Raw genomic sequence first — 19,523 nt, 5'->3', positions numbered from 1 at the left:
ATTGTGTATCCATTCTGCCTCAGCTGGGGGTTGCAGGGCCTGACAGATGGATCAGCCAGCCTCAAGGCAGAGGGAAGAGATGAGCGAAAGAAAAGCAGTGCTCCCCATCTCTCAACATACTGTATGATTCCCAAATATGCCATAGCACGTCATATGGTATGGCAAATGTTCGACCCTCACAGAGAAAAATAGTCAGTGATGGCACTAACACACTGAGAAGTACATCTGAGCAACATTTTACCAAAGCTTCTTCACGCTATGATCACACAGTTTGAGATGAACGACTAAAGTAGACGGTCATAACTTAGTAACACTTTAGTAACATTTTAACTGACACACTTTGCGCAGAATGACGGAACCAGAGGTAGATAATAAAACACTTTGTTTGATTTACAATGTCATAACAACATTTTGACTAATACATGCTGCCTCTGTGTCATTAGCCAGAGATCACTTTTTATTTTAATAACTAAATCTGAGGTTGACTCCAAAAGAGAGTCAGTCACCACAGACACCTGTGTTAGCACATGCAGTATTAGAGTAAAACGAACAAAATAAAATATTTGTTCTTGCTTATTAATTTCCCCATTGAGAAAAAACAGCAATAGCTGGTAGCTGTCTGCAGACATATGATCTAATTCGAGTCATCAAACTGGACCTCCTTGTTATGTTTGTGGTTTCAGACCTCTTAGAGCAGCGGTCCCCAACCCCCGGGGCCTCGGACCGGTACCGGTCCGTGAGTCGTTTGGTACCGGGCCGTGAGAGTTGAGGCTCAGGTGTGAAATGTATGGTTTTCAGGGTTTTTATCGGTTTTCAGCGTTATTTTGTTATCGTTTTTATCGTTATCTCGGTTTTCCTGGGTCTTTTCACGTGTGTTATGAATAAATCTTCTTTTTTTCGGTACCGGTACTAGTTTTATTTTGTTGTATTTATCCGCGACACCTTAAAGGCCAGTCCATGAAAATATTGTCAGGCATAAACCGGTCCATGGCGCAAAAAAGGTTGGAGACCGCTGTCTTAGAGCTCTTGCTTTGCAGGTAATTTTACTCTAGTCTGTACTCCAAATTTTATTGAGTAAAATTATAGTATTTAACAATTATCCTTAATTAACAACTATCTGTAATTTACCCATAGAGCCTGTGAATGCACGTTGCTAACTAAACTTGCTAGCATTACCAAAACATTCATTTTAATAACTACATACCATCTGCAGGAGAAACACCAGCCAAATTTGACAGCTATTAACATTTTTCTTAATAGCTTATATCTGTGAAACACTTGTAAAGTAAGTAAGGTCTGTTTATTTGCCCTTCAGTTATAACAATCTTCCTTAGTGCATGCAGTACTGTAGTATGTTTTTTTCTGAGCACTTGTTGCCCATATTGAGCAGTTAGATGCCTGCTGTGTACGACAGTCTCCCTGTTGATAAAAAATGATGTTATTTGATGAAATTAGATCTGCAACTAAATAGACCTTGTGGTGACAATGTTTTCTAAACTGCTATTACAAACCCAAGAATGAACTGTGAACCTTACTGTTGAATGATTTATTTGCTAATAAAGCTCCTTTCAGCTGCTACTTTATTAACACGTGGTCGCCAAAGTGGAAAGCTATGCATTTTTTTGATTTGGCAGATTGTTGCACCGGAGGCCTCTCCTGATGCAGTCTCAAAGGGATTTTTGTCTTCTCACGGGATAAAACTAGGGTGTCTTTACTTGTCAGGCAGATCTGTAAACCACTAAATTCTAGAGATAATGAATGATTTATTAACCAATAATAAGAATCAGAATAATCCTGCCTTTATTAAAGCTTTAACTTACTGGGCAGCATTTGCCTGCCTTTCAGGCCAAAGTTTGAGTTCTGTTGTTGCCCTTTGGTGTGAATAGCTCCTTTTGCAACGTTTTTCCATTATGTCACTGTTGGGAATGATTTTGGTTGCAGTTTGAAAATCTCCGTTTTATTTGTGTATTATTTTCATAATTCATTTTTGTTCGTGCTGTAATTGCAAGTGTTGTTGTGTTAGCTTTATGGTAGTTTTGGTGAGACGCAATGATGCCACACAATATTTCTCTTGATTTTAATTTTCTAAGTGTGGGAGTCCTTTTCCAGCATCACATCAGCTCAATGAATGTGAAGCAAATATAGCCCCCAAAAGAAGTCAAAGTATTGTGCTAACTCAGAGGTGCTGCTTAGGGCTTGATGTTAAAGTAGAAATGCACTTCTGAGTTTATGAATGGAATTTTTTCATATTAATGTTTTGTATGTTTGCTTGTTATTATAGGCAAAACACAAAGAACAAACAGACAAAAGAAATCCAGGGTCAGATGTATTTTTGTGTCTTGTAAATGATAAAGCATTAAAAATTGACTGAGCAATCTTGTGCAGCTACTATACAAGATTCTTCAGCGGTATACTAACTAATTACTCTATATAAAGTTTGCATGCATGTGTATTTGGAAGAGGATGTGTTTGTGCTGTGATCTCTGAACTTGACAAGGCCAAGGTCTGATAACTTCTTGTTAGTGATCATGATCGACTACAGCTAGGAGTTTCTCTTCGCCAGTATAAAAAGGATTTGTTTGACAGCATTCACTGGATTGACCGATATTCAGAACAAAGTCAAAGGAATTTGGGGATGATCCAAAACTGACACCTTCAAGCTCGACTAAAATATGTAGCTGCCTACACGGACAAGCCAAATGCCTTCTGGAGAAAAGTTTTATGGCTAGATTAGACAAAGACTGAGCAATTTGGCCAAAAGAGGTGTGCTTGGAGGAGAAAAGGTGAGGCTTTCAAAGTCTAAGAACACTTCACCAACTTTAAGTGTGGTGGTGGTAGCATCATGCTCAGAAGCTGTTTTGCTGTCAGTAGTACTGGTACCTTGCACAAAGTGGATGGGATAATGAAGAACTACTGTCAAATTCTTCAGTTAAAACTTTGATACAGTTGGATGTTTCAACAGGACAATGATCCCAAACACACATTAAAACTGGTTTTGGAATGGATACAGGACGCTAACATTAAGATTCTGGAATGGCCTTCCCAAAGCCCCCACCTCCTCCATAGACTATGGTTAAAAGCTATTACCACATCAAGAAACCAGTTTAAATTAAATCTACCAGTTCTGTCAAGAAGAAAGATCAAATGTCCAGTACGAGTTATGACAGAAGCATAATTCTGGTTACCAAAGGCATCTACAAAAGGTCCAACCCACTAAAGGACGTTTAATCAAATATTAGTGGGGATATATGTATATTTTTGAGTCTGTATGCATACTTTTAATTTTGAGTGGATTTGAGAAAATACAACATGAATTCACAACTGTGTCCCCAGTTCATATTTTCTAAAAGCATTAAAAATGTTTGCCATACAATCATTCCAACCTTAAAAAAAGAACAATTCAAAGGAGTCATTAAAAGTCCAAAATTACCATGACATTCATGCCCATGAAGAGTATGTAAACTTCTGACCATAACTGTATGCAGTGACAATTTGCACGAAGCAGCTGATCTGACAGTTCCTTGTCTGTATCACTGACAGTGTTGGTTGAGCTCCTATTCAACTGGCTGAATTCCTATTTTTTGTTATGGAAGTCGAGGGTTCCATAGCCGTTCATCGGAGCCATTTTTAGTTCACTATTTGGATACAGCTCTTCTTCACAGATCTCATTCTTGGTGGCAAACATCTGGCTGATCTCCAAGAAAGTTTTGTTCTTGGTCTCTGGAATGATGAAGAAGGTATAGACAGCCACTCCCAAGCAGACCACACAGAAGATCAGGTAACAGAAAGGACCTGTAGCAATCTGGGGTGGAAGGACACAAAAAAATACAAATGCACAGTTAAAGACACAAAACATGAAAGGTAGATTATTGGTTTTGTTGGCTTAAAGGTTAACGTTAGCATTAATAGCATTAGCATTAACATAGCAAATTTTTAAGGCAAGTACTTCCCTTTTTTTTTTTAAAGCTGTAAATGATCTACTAGGTTTCCAAACTAGCCAGGGGCTCTTTTATTGCCCTTATTGCCATTATTTTTGCTGGAAAAGACAGTAAGATCAGTACCAAATCGGTGATGTTTTGCAGCAGGGGAAATGTTTTGGTATAAACTCTAAGGTAGGCTATAAAACAGAAAAAACACAGGACAGGGTGTTTAGCCTAGCTTATCCCAGAGACTAGAGGAAGACGGTACCTGCTAGCCTGAAGACCTAAAACACTTTCTGAGAGCAATGAAGTTATTTTGCTTCATGTGGAATAAAAACAGAAAGATTAAGGAACGTGCAATCTCATATTTTAAGATCTATGGCCAGACTAATTACTGACTGCCTCGGTCACTGTCAACTTAACAATTAATTGTCCTCTTTACTTTGTAGCTGTTCACTTGGAACGAAGCCGAGGACAATGACAGACAGCAAGGTCGGGACTTTTAATTGGCAATTTTATTGGTATTTGTGGAGTCACTTCTGTTCAGACAAAAGTGCACAGCCAGTCGTATACACACAGTAGATGTGCATCAAATGTCAAGACTACACATGTACAAAAAAAATAAAAAATAGAAATAAAGCCTTTTTACATGTTTTTTCACTATAAACTGGACAGTATATTTAGATGGCTTTTGTGTACATTTGAATTTAGCTCTGTGGGATACAAGTCAGTGCTAACCTCTAAGAAGGGAAAGACAAAACCAATGGTGAAGTTGGACATCCAGTTGAGGCAACCAGCTACGGTGTACGCAGCCGGTCGATGAGACTGCTTAAACAGCTCCGCAGTGATCAGGAAAGGCACACCCGCTGTAAAGAATACACAAAAACATATTTTTCTTATTCCAAAAATATTCCCAACAACACCACATGAAGACAGTTTAATCTAACTAAGCATCCTGTTATAACACAAATCACATTTAATTACTTAGTATGGCTATATGAATCTATTGGGTGATGTGAAATTAACATCGGCATCTTAGTTCATCAATTACTTTATCAATACTCCCACTCAGGACTCTTCCTTGGCAGTTACTCAAAATTAACAGAAGATGATTAATGATAAACATTTCACAAGCCCAAGTGCTATTATATTACACTCCTTTTTCTACATGTACTTCATTATGTGTTCATTATTACTCACTAATCATAGACTGACAAGAGAGGAAGGTGTTTGTCAAGACGGCAAAACTCCACTTCTGAACCACAAGACACAGAATAGCTTAGCTCATGCAATTCATTAGTTTAAGATGTGCCTTAACTTTAAACATGTGATTCTTCATTGTTAGAAGTGAAGGCTATGAAGGAGAAATATGCATTAGTATAAGCTCTAATGATTAGCTTTCCGAATAATTTCCTCATTATTCTGTGCATGATAACTGCAGAGAGAAAAGTTTAATATTGTCAAACCAATAACTACACCATAATTTGTCAACATCTGCGGTATATATGGGAGGGCATCAATGTGCAAGCAAGGTTTCATTTGAAGGAAACCATATTCATCACAGCTAGCTTATGAACAATGAGCCATTAGAAGTCTAATTGCAGCAAGAGAAATCCTTGTTTGCTGAGGTATAGATTTTGCCTGTTTGACGAATGACGTTATGTAAACCAGATTTGTTCTAATCCATCATCCTCGCAGGTTCGCTCGACGTGGCTCTCATCGTTGTAAACTATTGCCTCTTAATTCACTTCACTCATCTCATCCAGTGTACAAATGGCTGTGAGAATGGAAGCAGTGTGGCAGTTAGGATTTCCTAATTTACAAGACTAATGAAATACAATATCTCCTCACAGCCAGAGGAGGAGTGTGGAGGATGGGGTGCTGATGTTTTCAAGCTTTAATGCCTGCTATTGTGCAAGTTTCCAGCAGGGTGCAGTGTTTCCTCATACACAGGATTACTTCTAGCTAATGCAATCACATGTAGGTTTGAAAGTGTTGGAAAGTTTTCATGCCAGATACAGATACAAGATTGTTTTTTTGTTTTTTTTTTACCTGGACCTATGCAGAAGCCAGCAATAATCCCAATAACACAGCCCACACTGATGTAGCGCATGTAGGACAACTGCGGCTGTGATTGGTCAAACACAAGTCATGAGTTGCAGATAGTCACACACAGTTTTTTTTTAATATTATTCATTTATATGATGACTTCAGATGGAAAAATCTCTAAGCCTATCTAACATTTTATTTTGTTTTAAATATTTCGTCAGTGTCCTATGTTCAGCTTCAGTGAGTTTACTTTAACAGCAGTGAAATGGTCACTGAATGAAATGCTTTTTAACAAATTTGATAGTCTTTTGCAGCGAAACCTGCTTTGCATTTGTGCATCATCCTTTGTGCAGTCCACCTCTTTGGATGAGACATAGGAAATAGTTGCTAAACATGCAACTGAAAACAATCTTACAGATAAGTGTGTTTTGACTGGTGTTCCTGTGGACATGGTAGCTTTTAGTGGCATTTAGAGGTTTCTGCTAGCAAACCATGTTTAGAAAGAGGCTTAGCATGGCTTTGAAGTGAAGCTTTCACCTGATATAATTTTCTCATTTTTCACAGAGGGTGTCACTTAGAGGCTTTTGCATCTGAAGACATACAATAATTTATGTAAATTATGTAAATTTGGTTATGTCCTAAGCTCCATGTAATGTACTATAATGTCATGCAAAATATTCCTAAACCAGCAGGATATCAGATGACATGTACCTGGAAGAGGACAGACACAGTGATTCCGGCACAGCACAGTCCCATAAAAAGGAAACCACCAATCATCAGTGGTCTTCTGCCCAGACGCTCAATAGTGAAACACTAAATAACGGACAAATAAGCAGGACTACATGTGACTAACCCATAAAAATAGATTTTCAAAAAGTTAGTTGCAATTATACAAATCTTTCGTTTGCCTATATATATATCTATATCTATATATCTATTTTCAATAGAGTATAACATGGCCCTGTGCACGCTACAGAATAAATGACCTTCATTAGGTTTCAGCTCACCTTCCCCTAATCAGATTTTATGCAAGCATGACCAAGACAACAGAAAACACAAACTGAAACAGTCAAGTTAAACAAAACAGACTGTGCATGACTACATGTCATAACCAAAATAACCAAAGTCATTATTTCTTTTAAGTATTTTAGGTAAGAAGTTACATGTTTATCAGAAGGGAAGGCATTTGTTTTTCCCAGTTTCTCTTTTTCTTGTGGATCAAGACTGAAGTTACCATCAGTCATACAAGGCACAGATTTATTGCAACCCCAAGTGCTTCATGGTTAATTAATCTGCTAATTCTATTTTCAGTTTAGCAGCCATTAAATCCATAACAAAACAAAAAATGCAATTTTTTATGTCAAGTTCCCAATATACTTAATTCTGTTGTATATTTTTTGCTTTAACACTGGTCAAACAGATCTCAGACCAGGAAAACAGCAGCACATTATCACATCTGTGTTCCAACGTTACAAGTCCAAAATAGAGATGGACCGATCCGATATTACGTATCGGTCCGATACTGACCTAAATTACTGGATCGGATATCGGAGAAAAATAAAAAATGTAATCCGATCCATTAAATATCACGAAAGCACCTCACAAAACTTGCAACACGCCGTAACTCACCTCAGAACGTTAGCACGTCGGAGCAGTATGCATCACGTGATAGAGCGGCTGTGGCATGCGGGACCTGTCGGTGGTCTGGATAGCATGTGGAGCTTCGCTAGCAACCCGGCATTTCATCTCCGACAAAGTTATCCCCGAGAGAAGTAAAGCAAGTGTGTAAGTCCATCTCTGAATGTTTGTAAAGCATTCCTGCGTTAAGCTTAACGAGCGACTGCCTCTCGCTCTCCAGCTGCTACTTCAATCATGAAACTGCTTAATGATCAGCTGATCGGCTTTTCTGTCGCGACTCCGTGTCTCTTGTTTGCTTTTGGCCCACTTTGCACCAGAAAGAGGAAACCAGCGGCTGAACAACAGCAGCACATTTAAGCTTGATCAGCTGTTGTTAGAATTTATTTAATATTACTTTCTACTCGAGGATCTTTTTCTACGTAGCTGACGCTGGTAACTGTGCAGGGGCGCATCTAGCAAAGTTTAGCCAGGGGGGCCGATAGGGCATTAACAGGGAAAAGGGGGCACAAAGACATACTTTTCTTTCTTATTCTCATTTAAAATGTCTCGCTTTTAATTATTTAATATTTATCTGAATCTTACACCCAAAGTTTTAATCTGATGTAAAATGTATAGAAGTCCATTACTGCATATAGTAACTGTTAAGTCTAATATACCCTAGTAAGCTATAGTACTTTTTCCTTTGGGAAGGTACCATCTGTGCAGTCTGCAATTTTGTTGAAGAAAGATGTTGAATCTATTTAATATTTCTTGAAAAAGAATTGATTTCTGTGCATTTTTTTTCACACTGCATCAAATTAAGGTTGATTACGTCGATTAAGCATCATGAGGTGGCGCGTGAGGGGTGGTTCCCTATTTTTTATTTATTTATTTTTGTTGTTGCTGGGAGTTGGAACCCTATTAGTTAGGTTGCTTAATATTTATGCTAAGTACTCTTTAAAATACCAGAATAGGGAGGATGGTGTAGGTTTAAGTTTATTAGATTGATCAGTATTGCTGAACTATGAAATATTTTTTTTTGCATACAGGTATAACAGAATAGCTTTAGTGTAGTTGTTGTTTTAAACTTGAGTATGAACTTATACAAAATGCAGCAAGATATTTAAAAAACAGTTTTGTTGATTAAAAAACACTATATCGGATTCATATCGGTATCGGCAGATATCCAAATTTATGATATCGGTATCGGTATCGGACATAAAAAAGTGGTATCGTGCCATCTCTAGTCCAAAATATAAAAAAATCCTTGTATAATAGAAATACATTCATTTCATCTTAATGTGTGTGTGTGTCTACTCACCCCCAGCATCCCTGAGATGACCTCAATGGCCCCAGTTCCCACTGTTGTGTACTGAATATAAGGGTCTGCGATTCCTGCATTCCTAAAAATGTCATTTGTATAGAACCAGATCTGAAATTGACACAAGGTTTATTGATATGTTGAATCCTTTGGACTATTGATACAGCAAAAATCAAAGTTTGCCTTGTTTCCTTAAGGAGCCAAAAAGTCACTCTGCTTATCTGGTAATGCACACGATTCATCATAGTGATCATTATCACAAGGCCGACCATCACTCATGCATTTGAGATACAGCTTTTCATCAGTATGGACTCCTGACAAGTACTCCCCTTGAAATTAATTTGCGCATTCTCATTAATCACACTTTGCTGATACAACATCCATCATTGATGATGTGCGGACAAGATCGTGATCAGTGCAGTTAAATGCTGTCTTGTTGATTTAGTAACCATACATATAACATTTCATCACCATTGGAGGCTTGAAGTATGCAAACAGACGAGCAAAGCAGAAGGCCTGCACAAGCACAAACAATTCCAGAAACTTAAACAACTGGGATAAGATTTGATGAAGATGAATATAAGCTGCTAGGCTAAAACGCCTCCTTACTGAGCTAAAATCTCCTCTAATATAAGAATTGTGTTATATGAGTTGATTCATATATTTTGTTTTACGCACATGAGCACTAAAGTGCAAGCCAGTAACACTGCAGTGATGTCAGAGTGCTAAGCAAAGTAGCCATGGCTCATTTCACTCTGGAGCTTTTTTCAGCTTTTTCAGGCCAAACTGTTTGTTTAACAGAAGTAGCCTCATCTAATCACAGGATTTCAAAAGTGTTCTTGGATTATTTAGCTCATCTAATCTGACATGCCTCAGTGTGTAAACCTAACCTAGATTTACACAATGAGGTATGTACAGTTAAAGTAGGAAAAGTTAAGTAGGAGAAAATCACAGTCTTAAAATGACTTAATCTCTGGGCTTACTCAAAGCTACAATGCCAACTATACTACTTCAGTATTACCAAAACAAGCATCTGTCTTGAGAAACTGTCCTTGAGAAGACAGATGCTGATAACATAATAGTTTAATGGCAACTTCTACTTTATACAACCTAGTTCAGGAAACCGTTCATTGAGCACATTTGTGTCAAATGTCCTAATGCCTTACACTTCCACATTACAAAAAGTGGATAAAACCTAGTTCACTTTTTAGTGGAGTATGTTGATCCTAAACAGATGCAGGTAGCCTCAGCACATGTCTCAACTTACTCTACCTTAAGAAAAAACAACCAAAGAGCGTAATCCTCATTATCCGTTTTATTACAGCATTCTTATTTGGAACTGATTTTGCTCATGCTGAATTATCCACTACAACCAGTACAAAGACACTGGAAATCATTCATTACATTCATCTGGAAAATATTTTGTTACCTGAAAATTAACTTTATGAATTTAGTTATGCATTTATTTGTCCCTTCTTTTCCTTCTTCACGATTTATCCATGATTTCACTTGTTTATGATTATGAATATGTAGTCGATGCTTTGTCGTATTCTCTTGCTTCGTGTAGAAGTGGAAGAACGAAAACAAAGCAAGAGCAGCAACAAAATAATAGCGGGGCTGCCACTTTATGATGTGAATGACAGTACAGCTACAGTAGTACTTGCAGAAGAAATAGCTCTTTCATCATTTTTCCTAGGTTGAGTGGCTCCCCAGCTGGCTGTAATAACTCTACAAAATCAGCACCACAAATACTGTAAAAGCACCATGTTGTAACATGTTGAATAATATCTGGTTGTGCACAAACTCAGTCTGTATGAATATGATTATAAGTATCCAATATTTTAAGAAAAAACATGCACATTTACTTTTCAAACTCTCTTGAATTGCTTAGTTTTACTTTTCGTGTCTCAGATTTGGAGACACTACTTCTTCTGGAGGTTTGAAGCCTTCCAGTGTTCCTGGCTGGAACAGCTGGGACTGAGAGACTCAGTGGGGTGCACCCCTGCTGCGAAATGGCACTAGCATATGAGCCTGCATGCCTGGAGCCTCCATCCATATGAAGCAATGAGTACAAAGATGTGTTTGACTTTGTGTTCGGATGGGTGGACCTTGTTATGTGAGGTAACGCTGAGGGAGAGCACCAGGAGATAATGAGGCATGGTCACATCGCCCCCTGCTTAGTCATTCAGTGGGTGTGAGACTGTGATGTATGGATGGACGGGAGGAGCCCAGCTGGGAACTCTCGCACTATAAGATCTCCCTCTCATATAATAACTGCACAGTTGTTGCACATTCAAAATGTGACAATACACACACATATAAACAAAAGATGAAAAAAACAACACAATAGTTCTCCTACTCACGGCATCAATCCCAGACAGCTGCATGCCGATGTTGACCACTGCAACAGTGAGGACCTGCCAGCGGACACAGCTGTCCATGAGGAGGCTGCAGACAGAGAGGGTCTGCATGGAGGACAAAGAGCATTGCTCCTCCTGCATCTCTTCAACCTCAGCCTGAATGTTTCCTTTAGTACGGAACCACTTTAGGGCTACAGAACGGAGTGAAACAGGAGTCTTTTTTATTAAACCAGTTTTAATTCATCCTTCAAGTATCACAGTGAAAGGATTATGTAAAGTTTGAGAATCTGTTCTAGGCGTCTTGATCTTCCTTTGTAATAGGGGTTAGGGGTTAGGTTATTCAGAAAAGGAAAGCAAGAAATGCACTTTTTAACCTGCAATGGTGGCATGCACATCTCCTCTCTCTATTAGCAGATATCGTGGACTCTCTGGAAACCATGGCAACAGTATCAGCTGGACCATGGTAGGAACCGCCACAAGAGACAAAAGCAGAGGCCAGTGCTCTTCCTGTGTGGGGAAAAAACAACCCCAATAAAAACCAAAGACCTCACCTAAACCTTGATTTAAAAAAATAATAATATCATCATCTAAAACTATTCATTCCATCTTTACCATCTTTGTCTTTATACCTACAGTGGGGCAAAAAAGTATTTAGTCAGCCACCGATTGTGCAAGTTCCCCCACTTAAAATGATGACAGAGGTCAGTAATTTGCACCAGAGGTACACTTCAACTGTGAGAGACAGAATGTGAAAAAAAAATCCATGAATCCACATGGTAGGATTTGTAAAGAATTTATTCGTAAATTAGGGTGGAAAATAAATATTTGGTCACCTCAAACAAGGAAAATCTCTGGCTCTCACAGACCTGTAACGTCTTCTGTAAGAAGCTTTTCTGTCCCCCACTCGTTACCTGTATGAATGGCACCTGTTTGAACTCATCATCTGTATAAAAGACACCTGTCCACAGCCTCAAACAGTCAGACTCCAAACTCCGCCATGGCCAAGACCAAAGAGCTTTCGAAGGACACCAGGAAAAGTATTGTAGACCTGCACCAGACTGGGAAGAGTGAATCTACAATAGGCAAGCAGCTTGGTGTGAAAAAATCAACTGTGGGAGCAATCATCAGAAAATGGAAGACATACAAGACCACTGATAATCTCCCTCGATCTGGGGCTCCACGCAAGATCTCATCCCGTGGGGTCAAAATGATCATGAGAACGGTGAGCAAAGATCCCAGAACCACACGGGGGGACCTGGTGAATGACCTGCAGAGAGCTGGGACCAAAGTAACAAAGGTCACCATCAGTAACACACTACAACGGCAGGGAATCAAATCCCGCAGTGCCAGACGTGTTCCGCTGCTGAAGCCAGTGCATGTCCAGGCCCGTCTGAAGTTTGCCAGAGAGCACATGGATGATACAGCAGAGGATTGGGAGAATGTCATGTGGTCAGATGAAACCAAAGTAGAACGTTTTGGTATAAACTCAACTCGTCGTGTTTGGAGGACGAAGAATACTGAGTTGCATCCCAAGAACACCATACCTACACAGCAAAATCTCCAGTGTTAAATTAACACTAGAGAGTGTCTATATGGGTCCACACCTCTGAGTGTTAAATACAACACTGTTGAGTGTTAAATTAACACTTTTGACAGTGTTATATGTTTAAAAGTAACCTAGTCAGTTTTGAAGATTAACAATGGCTAACACTGAGCAGTGTTGATTTTCTAACACTGGAAAATCAACACTGCTCAGTGTTAGCCATTGTACTGTGAAGCATGGGGGTGGAAACATCATGCTATGGGGCTGTTTTTCTGCCAAGGGGACAGGACGACTGATCCGTGTTAAGGACAGAATGAATGGGGCCATGTATCGTGAGATTTTGAGCCAAAACCTCCTTCCATCAGTGAGAACTTTGAAGATGAAACGAGGCTGGGTCTTCCAACATGACAATGATCCAAAACACACCGCCCGGGCAACAAAGGAGTGGCTCCGTAAGAAGCATTTGAAAGTCCTGGAGTGGCCTAGCCAGTCTCCAGACCTCAACCCCATAGAAAATCTGTGGTGGGAGTTGAAAGTCCGTGTTGCTCGGCGACAGCCCCAAAACATCACTGCTCTCGAGAAGATCTGCATGGAGGAATGGGCCAAAATACCAGCTACTGTGTGTGCAAACCTGGTAAAGACCTATAGTAAACGTTTGACCTCTGTTATTGCCAACAAAGGTTATGTTACAAAGTATTGAGTTGTATTTTTGTTATTGACCAAATACTTATTTTCCACCCTAATTTACGAATAAATTCTTTACAAATCCTACCATGTGGATTCATGGATTTTTTTTTCACATTCTGTCTCTCACAGTTGAAGTGTACCTCTGGTGCAAATTACTGACCTCTGTCATCATTTTAGGTGGGGGAACTTGCACAATCGGTGGCTGACTAAATACTTTTTTGCCCCACTGTATATTTAGCTATTCCATAAGTAAACATAGGGTGTCTTGAAGCTTTTTCTGTCTGAAAGTATATTGTTTGCAACGCTTTGTGCATCTGCTCAATTGTAGATCACAGAGTCTCTGCATGCATGCATCAATTCAAAATGTTATTTTTATTACATATTAGAACTATGAAAGCCAGTCAAACATCACAGTATAAGAACCTTTCCCAGTATCGCCGAGAGCCCCAGGACCTGAGCGATGAAAACTCCAAGACAAATGTGAATGCTGGGAACAAGGCCCAGGAAGCCTCGCAAATTCTTAGGAGCGATCTCACCGAGGTACATCGGCACCACACTGAGAGAAATCCCTGTAGAAACGAAGAAAGTGCAATTAATACAGTCTGACTGTGCTGGTGCAAAAATGAACAAAACACCAAATATGAACTGAAAAGGCAATTTAAAGCATAAATGACTCAGCTGTTTATAGATTATAGGAAATGTATATACAGCTATTTTTCACCAACAACACAAAGTGCTGCTAATTACAGACAAATATGTGACAGTAATAATAACAGTAATAAATATTAAGAGGAGATTATTGACATTGGAATAAATTTTAGTCAACCAGGAACAGTAGGCATGTCTACCTGAATGTACTCCTGTGATGAAACGCCCAATGATGACCATCTCAGGAATTCTGCACCATCTGCTAAAGCCCATCAGAGCTCCGCCCATAAAAACAAGTGCAGTGGATCTCACCAGAGTCCCTTTCCTGTTTGGACGCAGTGATTCTCGTTGCTCAGCTCTCTAAGTTTGAGTCTGTCACAGGTTAATAGCAATTTATAAACATGCACTCAAAATTCATAAACATGGTCACACTGACCTTCCATATTTGGTAACTAGTCTGCCCACCAGCAGTGCTCCGGTCATTCCACCAATGGCAAAGATTGACACAGTAAGAGAGTACAAGACGGTAAGAAGATGCCCATCCGGAGTCAAGCCATGACTTTCTAATAATGTCTCATTGTAGAAGTCTTTGATGTACTGGTGGAAAACAAGGTAAATTCATTTTCTAAGCAAAAAACACCCCAAATAAATCAAACCCAGTGTAAAAAGATTGTGTGCAATCAAAAGATAATGTTACCTTTTTTAGATATCTTATTTATTTAGCCTTTTATTTATTATTCTAGCACAGCAGTTTTATAGGAGCCAGAGTTCAAAATATTGTTTTTTTTCTTACACTGAGCTTCGTGCAGCCATGTGCTCTCTGAAACCAGCTCTCTGAAACCAGCTCCTCTTCCTTTTAAAGCAACTTTCTTCTGACCGACTGCTCCTTGCAAACCGAAAGTTTGAAGAGGAGTGTGGAGCTTCTGTGCTCACATCTAAAGCCATGAGACGACTATAATAAATACATCCAATCTTACCAACATAAACGAGAGCCAAGAGTTGCAAAAACAGCCTGAAATAGAGCAGTCGGAAGCCTGGATTTGTGAATAGTGCAAATACTAAGTTATTATCAATTACACCGATCAAACTTTTTGAAACCTTGAACATGTTTAATGTGAGCATCCGTAACTGTAACACTACAGACATGACACAAAAAATGAAACATAAATGATACGTCACAATATATCCCCAAAAGACCTGATAAATGAAAATTTGATGTTGTAACTTCAATAATTTAAGTCAAGTCAAATTCAAAGCTGAAAAGGACTCATCGACTGCATGCTTGATGAATCTGACGGTGATGCCTTTCACTCAATAAAGTGTCCAGGATGATCCATTGCATTAAAATTTTAAGAAAAATATGAATTAAATATATACATTAATATGAATTCAAAAGAATACAGAAAAGGTGCAGGAGAGGACACAATTCAAAAATTCTCCCTGTACTATGTGCTATGTTATCGCACATAAAAAGGCCTCAGTGAAAGTCTACAGATCTCATAAAGAAGCATACGACAGTAACAACATAGTAAGTGTCCATAACCAACAGGAAGGGAAATTTATATTTGCTCCTTTGCTTTGTTTCTGTATTGATTTCTTATACAAAGTAATGAAAATTATTGAAACAACAGAAAGTGTCATATGATGTCAGAAAGGTTTCAACTGCTGACCTGCTCCTCCTTAAAAGAGCTGGATAGAATAGAATAGAACTCCTCCATATTACCTTGCTTACTAAAATATTACTTTCTGAATGTTGTCATATGTCTGGAGTGTTCAGGTCTGTGTTAACACAACAACAAAATCTTGGAAGTACAAACCCATTGACCCCAAAGCCAGATGATCCAATGCTCTGAGGAAGTGTTAAAACTTTTAATGTTAAAATTCATTAATTTTAACATTAACAGATAACAGAATTTTAGATCACTTGACACTAAGAAACTGACCCAAACAAAATGAACTGAACTGCTCCAGCTGTCCCTACTTCTGTGCAGAGCATTCAGGATTTGGGGAAATACCCAGTATTTTTCTGTTTTTCTCAAGAAAAAGATTGACTTTATTCTCACATCTCACTTCCATATCAGTCGGGAGTCGGCTTACGCTAGCTAAATTGCTAGCTTAGCCAAAGGACACAAGCAGAAGCAACTAAATTGGCTCCATGTCTTTTGAAATTAGCCGTGCCAGGAAATAGTTATTACATTAATGTGTGCGTTTTAGAGCATTAGAGAGATGACTTGTGACTTCATTCCATCCTCCCGTGACCAGTAGCTAAGCTAATCATCTCGTGAATCTATTTTTATAAAAATGAAACTCATGTCAAGCTTCTAAAGCCGGGCATACACTGTCCGATTTTTCAGTCGTGCGACTGTTTTGGGGATCGGCCCGAGTTTCGCCTTAATCGTGTGTCGTGCATCGTGTAGTATACATGAGGTAACAAGAAGCGATTAACACCTCATGACCAGCTCCCGATCATCAATCGTATGGTCGCAAGAAAATCAAACCTGTCTGAAATCCTTTCGGCCCTCGTGAGGGTGTCAACTCAGCCTCTCACACTGCGCATGCGCAAACAGAATTGGAAGTAGAAAGACGGAGCAGCACGGCAGTGATCTGGACACAAGCGATGGAGGCACAACTTGAAGAAATTTGGCAAGCTCATCCGAGCATTTCGATGTGGCCTCACAATATTATCACGAGCGCACCAACCGTGAAAAGAGTTGGATGGACATTGCTGCTCAACTGCAGCCGCCTGGTCAATGTTTTTCATTAGCAATTTAGCAAAGTTGATGGTGGTGGTGTGTGTGTCAGTGTCTGTTAAAGACAGAGAGGGAGAGACAGATTTTGTGTTTAAGCTTATAAGCTTCATGTTATGGACGCACAGTGTGAGCACTCAAGTCGCATCAGAGCATCGGGCCGTATAGTGTGAGACCCTGCATCGTGACCCACGAACTTCTAACCCCTGCGAATCAATCGTAGAGTTTGAGCAGGAGCTGAATAATGCGACTGAAAAAAATCGCACAGTGTATGCCCAGCTTAATGTAGACAGTGCATCTGCAAGCATTTCAACATGTCTAAGCCTCCCTCTAAACCAATTACAGTTTCATTGTGGATATTTAAAAACAATAGCATTAAGAAAACACCCTGGCTGGCTGATTCCTGACCTGGAACTGATGCAGGGTTTTTATAAAATTTTTGTTACTTTAATCCACGACTATAAAACATATTTATAAAGTTTCAACAACAGATACCAAGCTCTAGAAAAACAATGCAAATGAAAGTTGGAGATGAAAGGTTTAGCTGATCCTAAGTCCTGAGCTACGAACATGAGACGATACCCTGAACCTGCTCACATGCTTCTGTGGGGCTGAACACATGACCGCACCGCGGCAAATTCAACATCCAAGGAACATAATGGATTAAGAGCTACAGCGTATCAATGACATGGTAAGGTAGCTACATAAGCCCACATGACCCCACATGACAATTTATTTGTTCAGTTGGAGTGTTATGTTCAAATGGGTTATTTAACCATTGAGAATCAAATTTCATACAGTGTTTAACCATAAAGGGAACATTTGAGTTCTCACGAAAAGCATGCACGCAAATGAAATCACAAAACTAGGAGTTTTATTATGTAGACGACGATGAAAATACCTTTGCAGGAGAGTTGACAACGGCCAAGTTATAGCCATAGAGCATAGAGCTGCCAAATGAGGCCAGGAAAGCCACTGCCAGCAGAGGCTTTGTAAGATGCTGTGGAAAACACAAAGCAACACATGAGGGGAAAACCAAGCTGCAAACAGAGTTTACTGTCTCAGGGATGTCTAACTCATTTGACATTGTGGGACACAAACAGTCCACTTTGATGTGAAGTGGACCAGGCCAGTGAAACTCCCCTTTCTTTCAGTGTAAAGCAGTTTAACTATTCATTCAATTCAATTCAATTTTATTTATACAGCACCAAATCACAACAACTTTGCCTCAATGGCCATTTTTATCTAAGCTGTAAAACCTATTTAAACACAATTAAAAGTCAAAAACTTACAGGCGTTGTCACATTCAGTGTCAGAGTGGAGTCTTTGCTTGACCAATTCTGGCCCCCTGACCTTATGTTTGACACCCCTGATCCAATAGATTTCACCATAACTAAACAAACTGGAAGCATAAACAATTACCCTAAATGAATATGTTAAAGCAGCTGACTAAATGTTACAGTTTAGTCAATGTGTATTGAAAAATCAGCTAAATGATGTTTAGTTTTAAAAAGTCACCATGATCAAAGGTACCGGACTTTATTTAGAATTTAAAGCTGTACAACAACAATCAGTGATAACAGATAAGACTCATAAGTCTGTTATGACTAAAGGTAGTCAACAGCTCCTCTGAGCCATTGTCACTCCTTTTAAATATAGTTCACAGGAGACATTGCACCCCACTCAGCAACAATTTATTCTGATTAAATATCTCATGTGGAGCTGCTCACATGTCACACCACTTTAAAATGAGACACGAGTAACTTCTCATTTGCCGTTTAAAAACACACACAGGCTACTTTTGCTTTTAAAGTCTCCTTTAGTCTTTTTTTTAACCTGATTTGTGATAAATTGAACGATGCTTGGAATGTCATATGACGTGGTGACTGGTGCTATTGTACGAGTTCAGTGTGTCATGATGAGTTTTCCAAGGAACCCAGTAAGCATCTTATATGAACCATGACCTTGAACCAACGTTGTACAATGAGATTAGGAGGCATTCGCGACATAATTCCAAAATCATGTGACTAATAAAAAGCGATCACTGGAAACGACCATACCACCCAGGAATTAGATCGAAATTTTTAAAAATGCTTACACTTACCGAGGTGAGTTTTTCATTGTTTCCCTGTAACAGTTCTTCCGCCATTTAAGTCATAAATGATTATTCCCCTTGTGTGAGTTTCTTCGTCATCTGCAAAACTTTTCAAAACTCTTTTCACCGCATCCCCATTTGTAGAGTTTGAGCCGTGATCGTGTACCGGAGAGGAGGCGTGTCGTGTTGATGGGCGGAATTTCCACAGTCGTTAAACCGCCTGCAAAGCAGGCCCATCCCACAACTTTTATCGTTTCCCTTTCCCCAGCAAAGATCACGAGTGTCATCCTACACCCCAGAGTGATTAGAGTAATTTACTTTAAAAAAAACAATTTTTATTTAATAATTTGTCAGTTAACATGATTACACAAAACCTACCTTAAAAACCTTAAATTTCGTGGAATTTGATGGAAGAAATTGATTTACAGTTTTAAGATTTTATTTTTCCTTATACACCTGGAGGTCTGTTGTATAAATCTAACCTTGACTTAATTTCAAAGTTGCACTGAACTTTGCATTTTTTCCTGTTTAAATTC

The 19,523-nt window shown here is 39.1% G+C and overlaps 1 protein-coding gene across 1 annotated transcript; it reads right to left on the bottom strand.

Moving 5' to 3' along the window:
* Positions 1-1,568: 1,568 nt before the first annotated feature.
* slc2a15b (solute carrier family 2 member 15b) lies at positions 1,569-19,178 on the bottom strand. Its single transcript, XM_085410561.1, has 12 exons — positions 18,997-19,178; positions 17,794-17,892; positions 14,582-14,742; positions 14,346-14,470; positions 13,921-14,066; positions 11,642-11,774; positions 11,271-11,458; positions 8,908-9,018; positions 6,681-6,782; positions 5,973-6,048; positions 4,659-4,786; positions 1,569-3,802 (listed from the first exon to the last, which is right to left on the bottom strand). Exons 1-12 carry the CDS (start codon positions 19,039-19,041, stop codon positions 3,575-3,577), a joined length of 1,542 nt encoding a protein of 513 aa, XP_085266687.1. The 5' UTR covers positions 19,042-19,178; the 3' UTR covers positions 1,569-3,574.
* Positions 19,179-19,523: the final 345 nt, after the last annotated feature.

The sequence above is a fragment of the Rhamphochromis longiceps genome, linkage group LG6 (assembly GCF_057381845.1).
Source record: "Rhamphochromis longiceps isolate RC_006_pf linkage group LG6, R_longiceps_female_GT1.1, whole genome shotgun sequence".
Lineage (NCBI taxonomy): Eukaryota > Metazoa > Chordata > Actinopteri > Cichliformes > Cichlidae > Rhamphochromis > Rhamphochromis longiceps.
This window is presented reverse-complemented; position numbering and strand designations above follow the sequence as displayed.

What these genes read in the sequence shown, in the direction of transcription:
- slc2a15b (XM_085410561.1), bottom strand. Translation starts at nt 19,041, where the DNA reads ATGGCGGAAGAACTGTTACAGGGAAACAATGAAAAACTCACCTCG. An exon ending in TGTGCATGCCACCATTGCAG is followed by an intron (nt 11,459 to 11,641) that starts GTTAAAAAGTGC and finishes TCCGTTCTGTAG; the next exon opens with CCCTAAAGTGGTTCCGTACT. An exon ending in AGCTGTCTGGGATTGATGCC is followed by an intron (nt 9,019 to 11,270) that starts GTGAGTAGGAGA and finishes TGTCAATTTCAG; the next exon opens with ATCTGGTTCTATACAAATGA.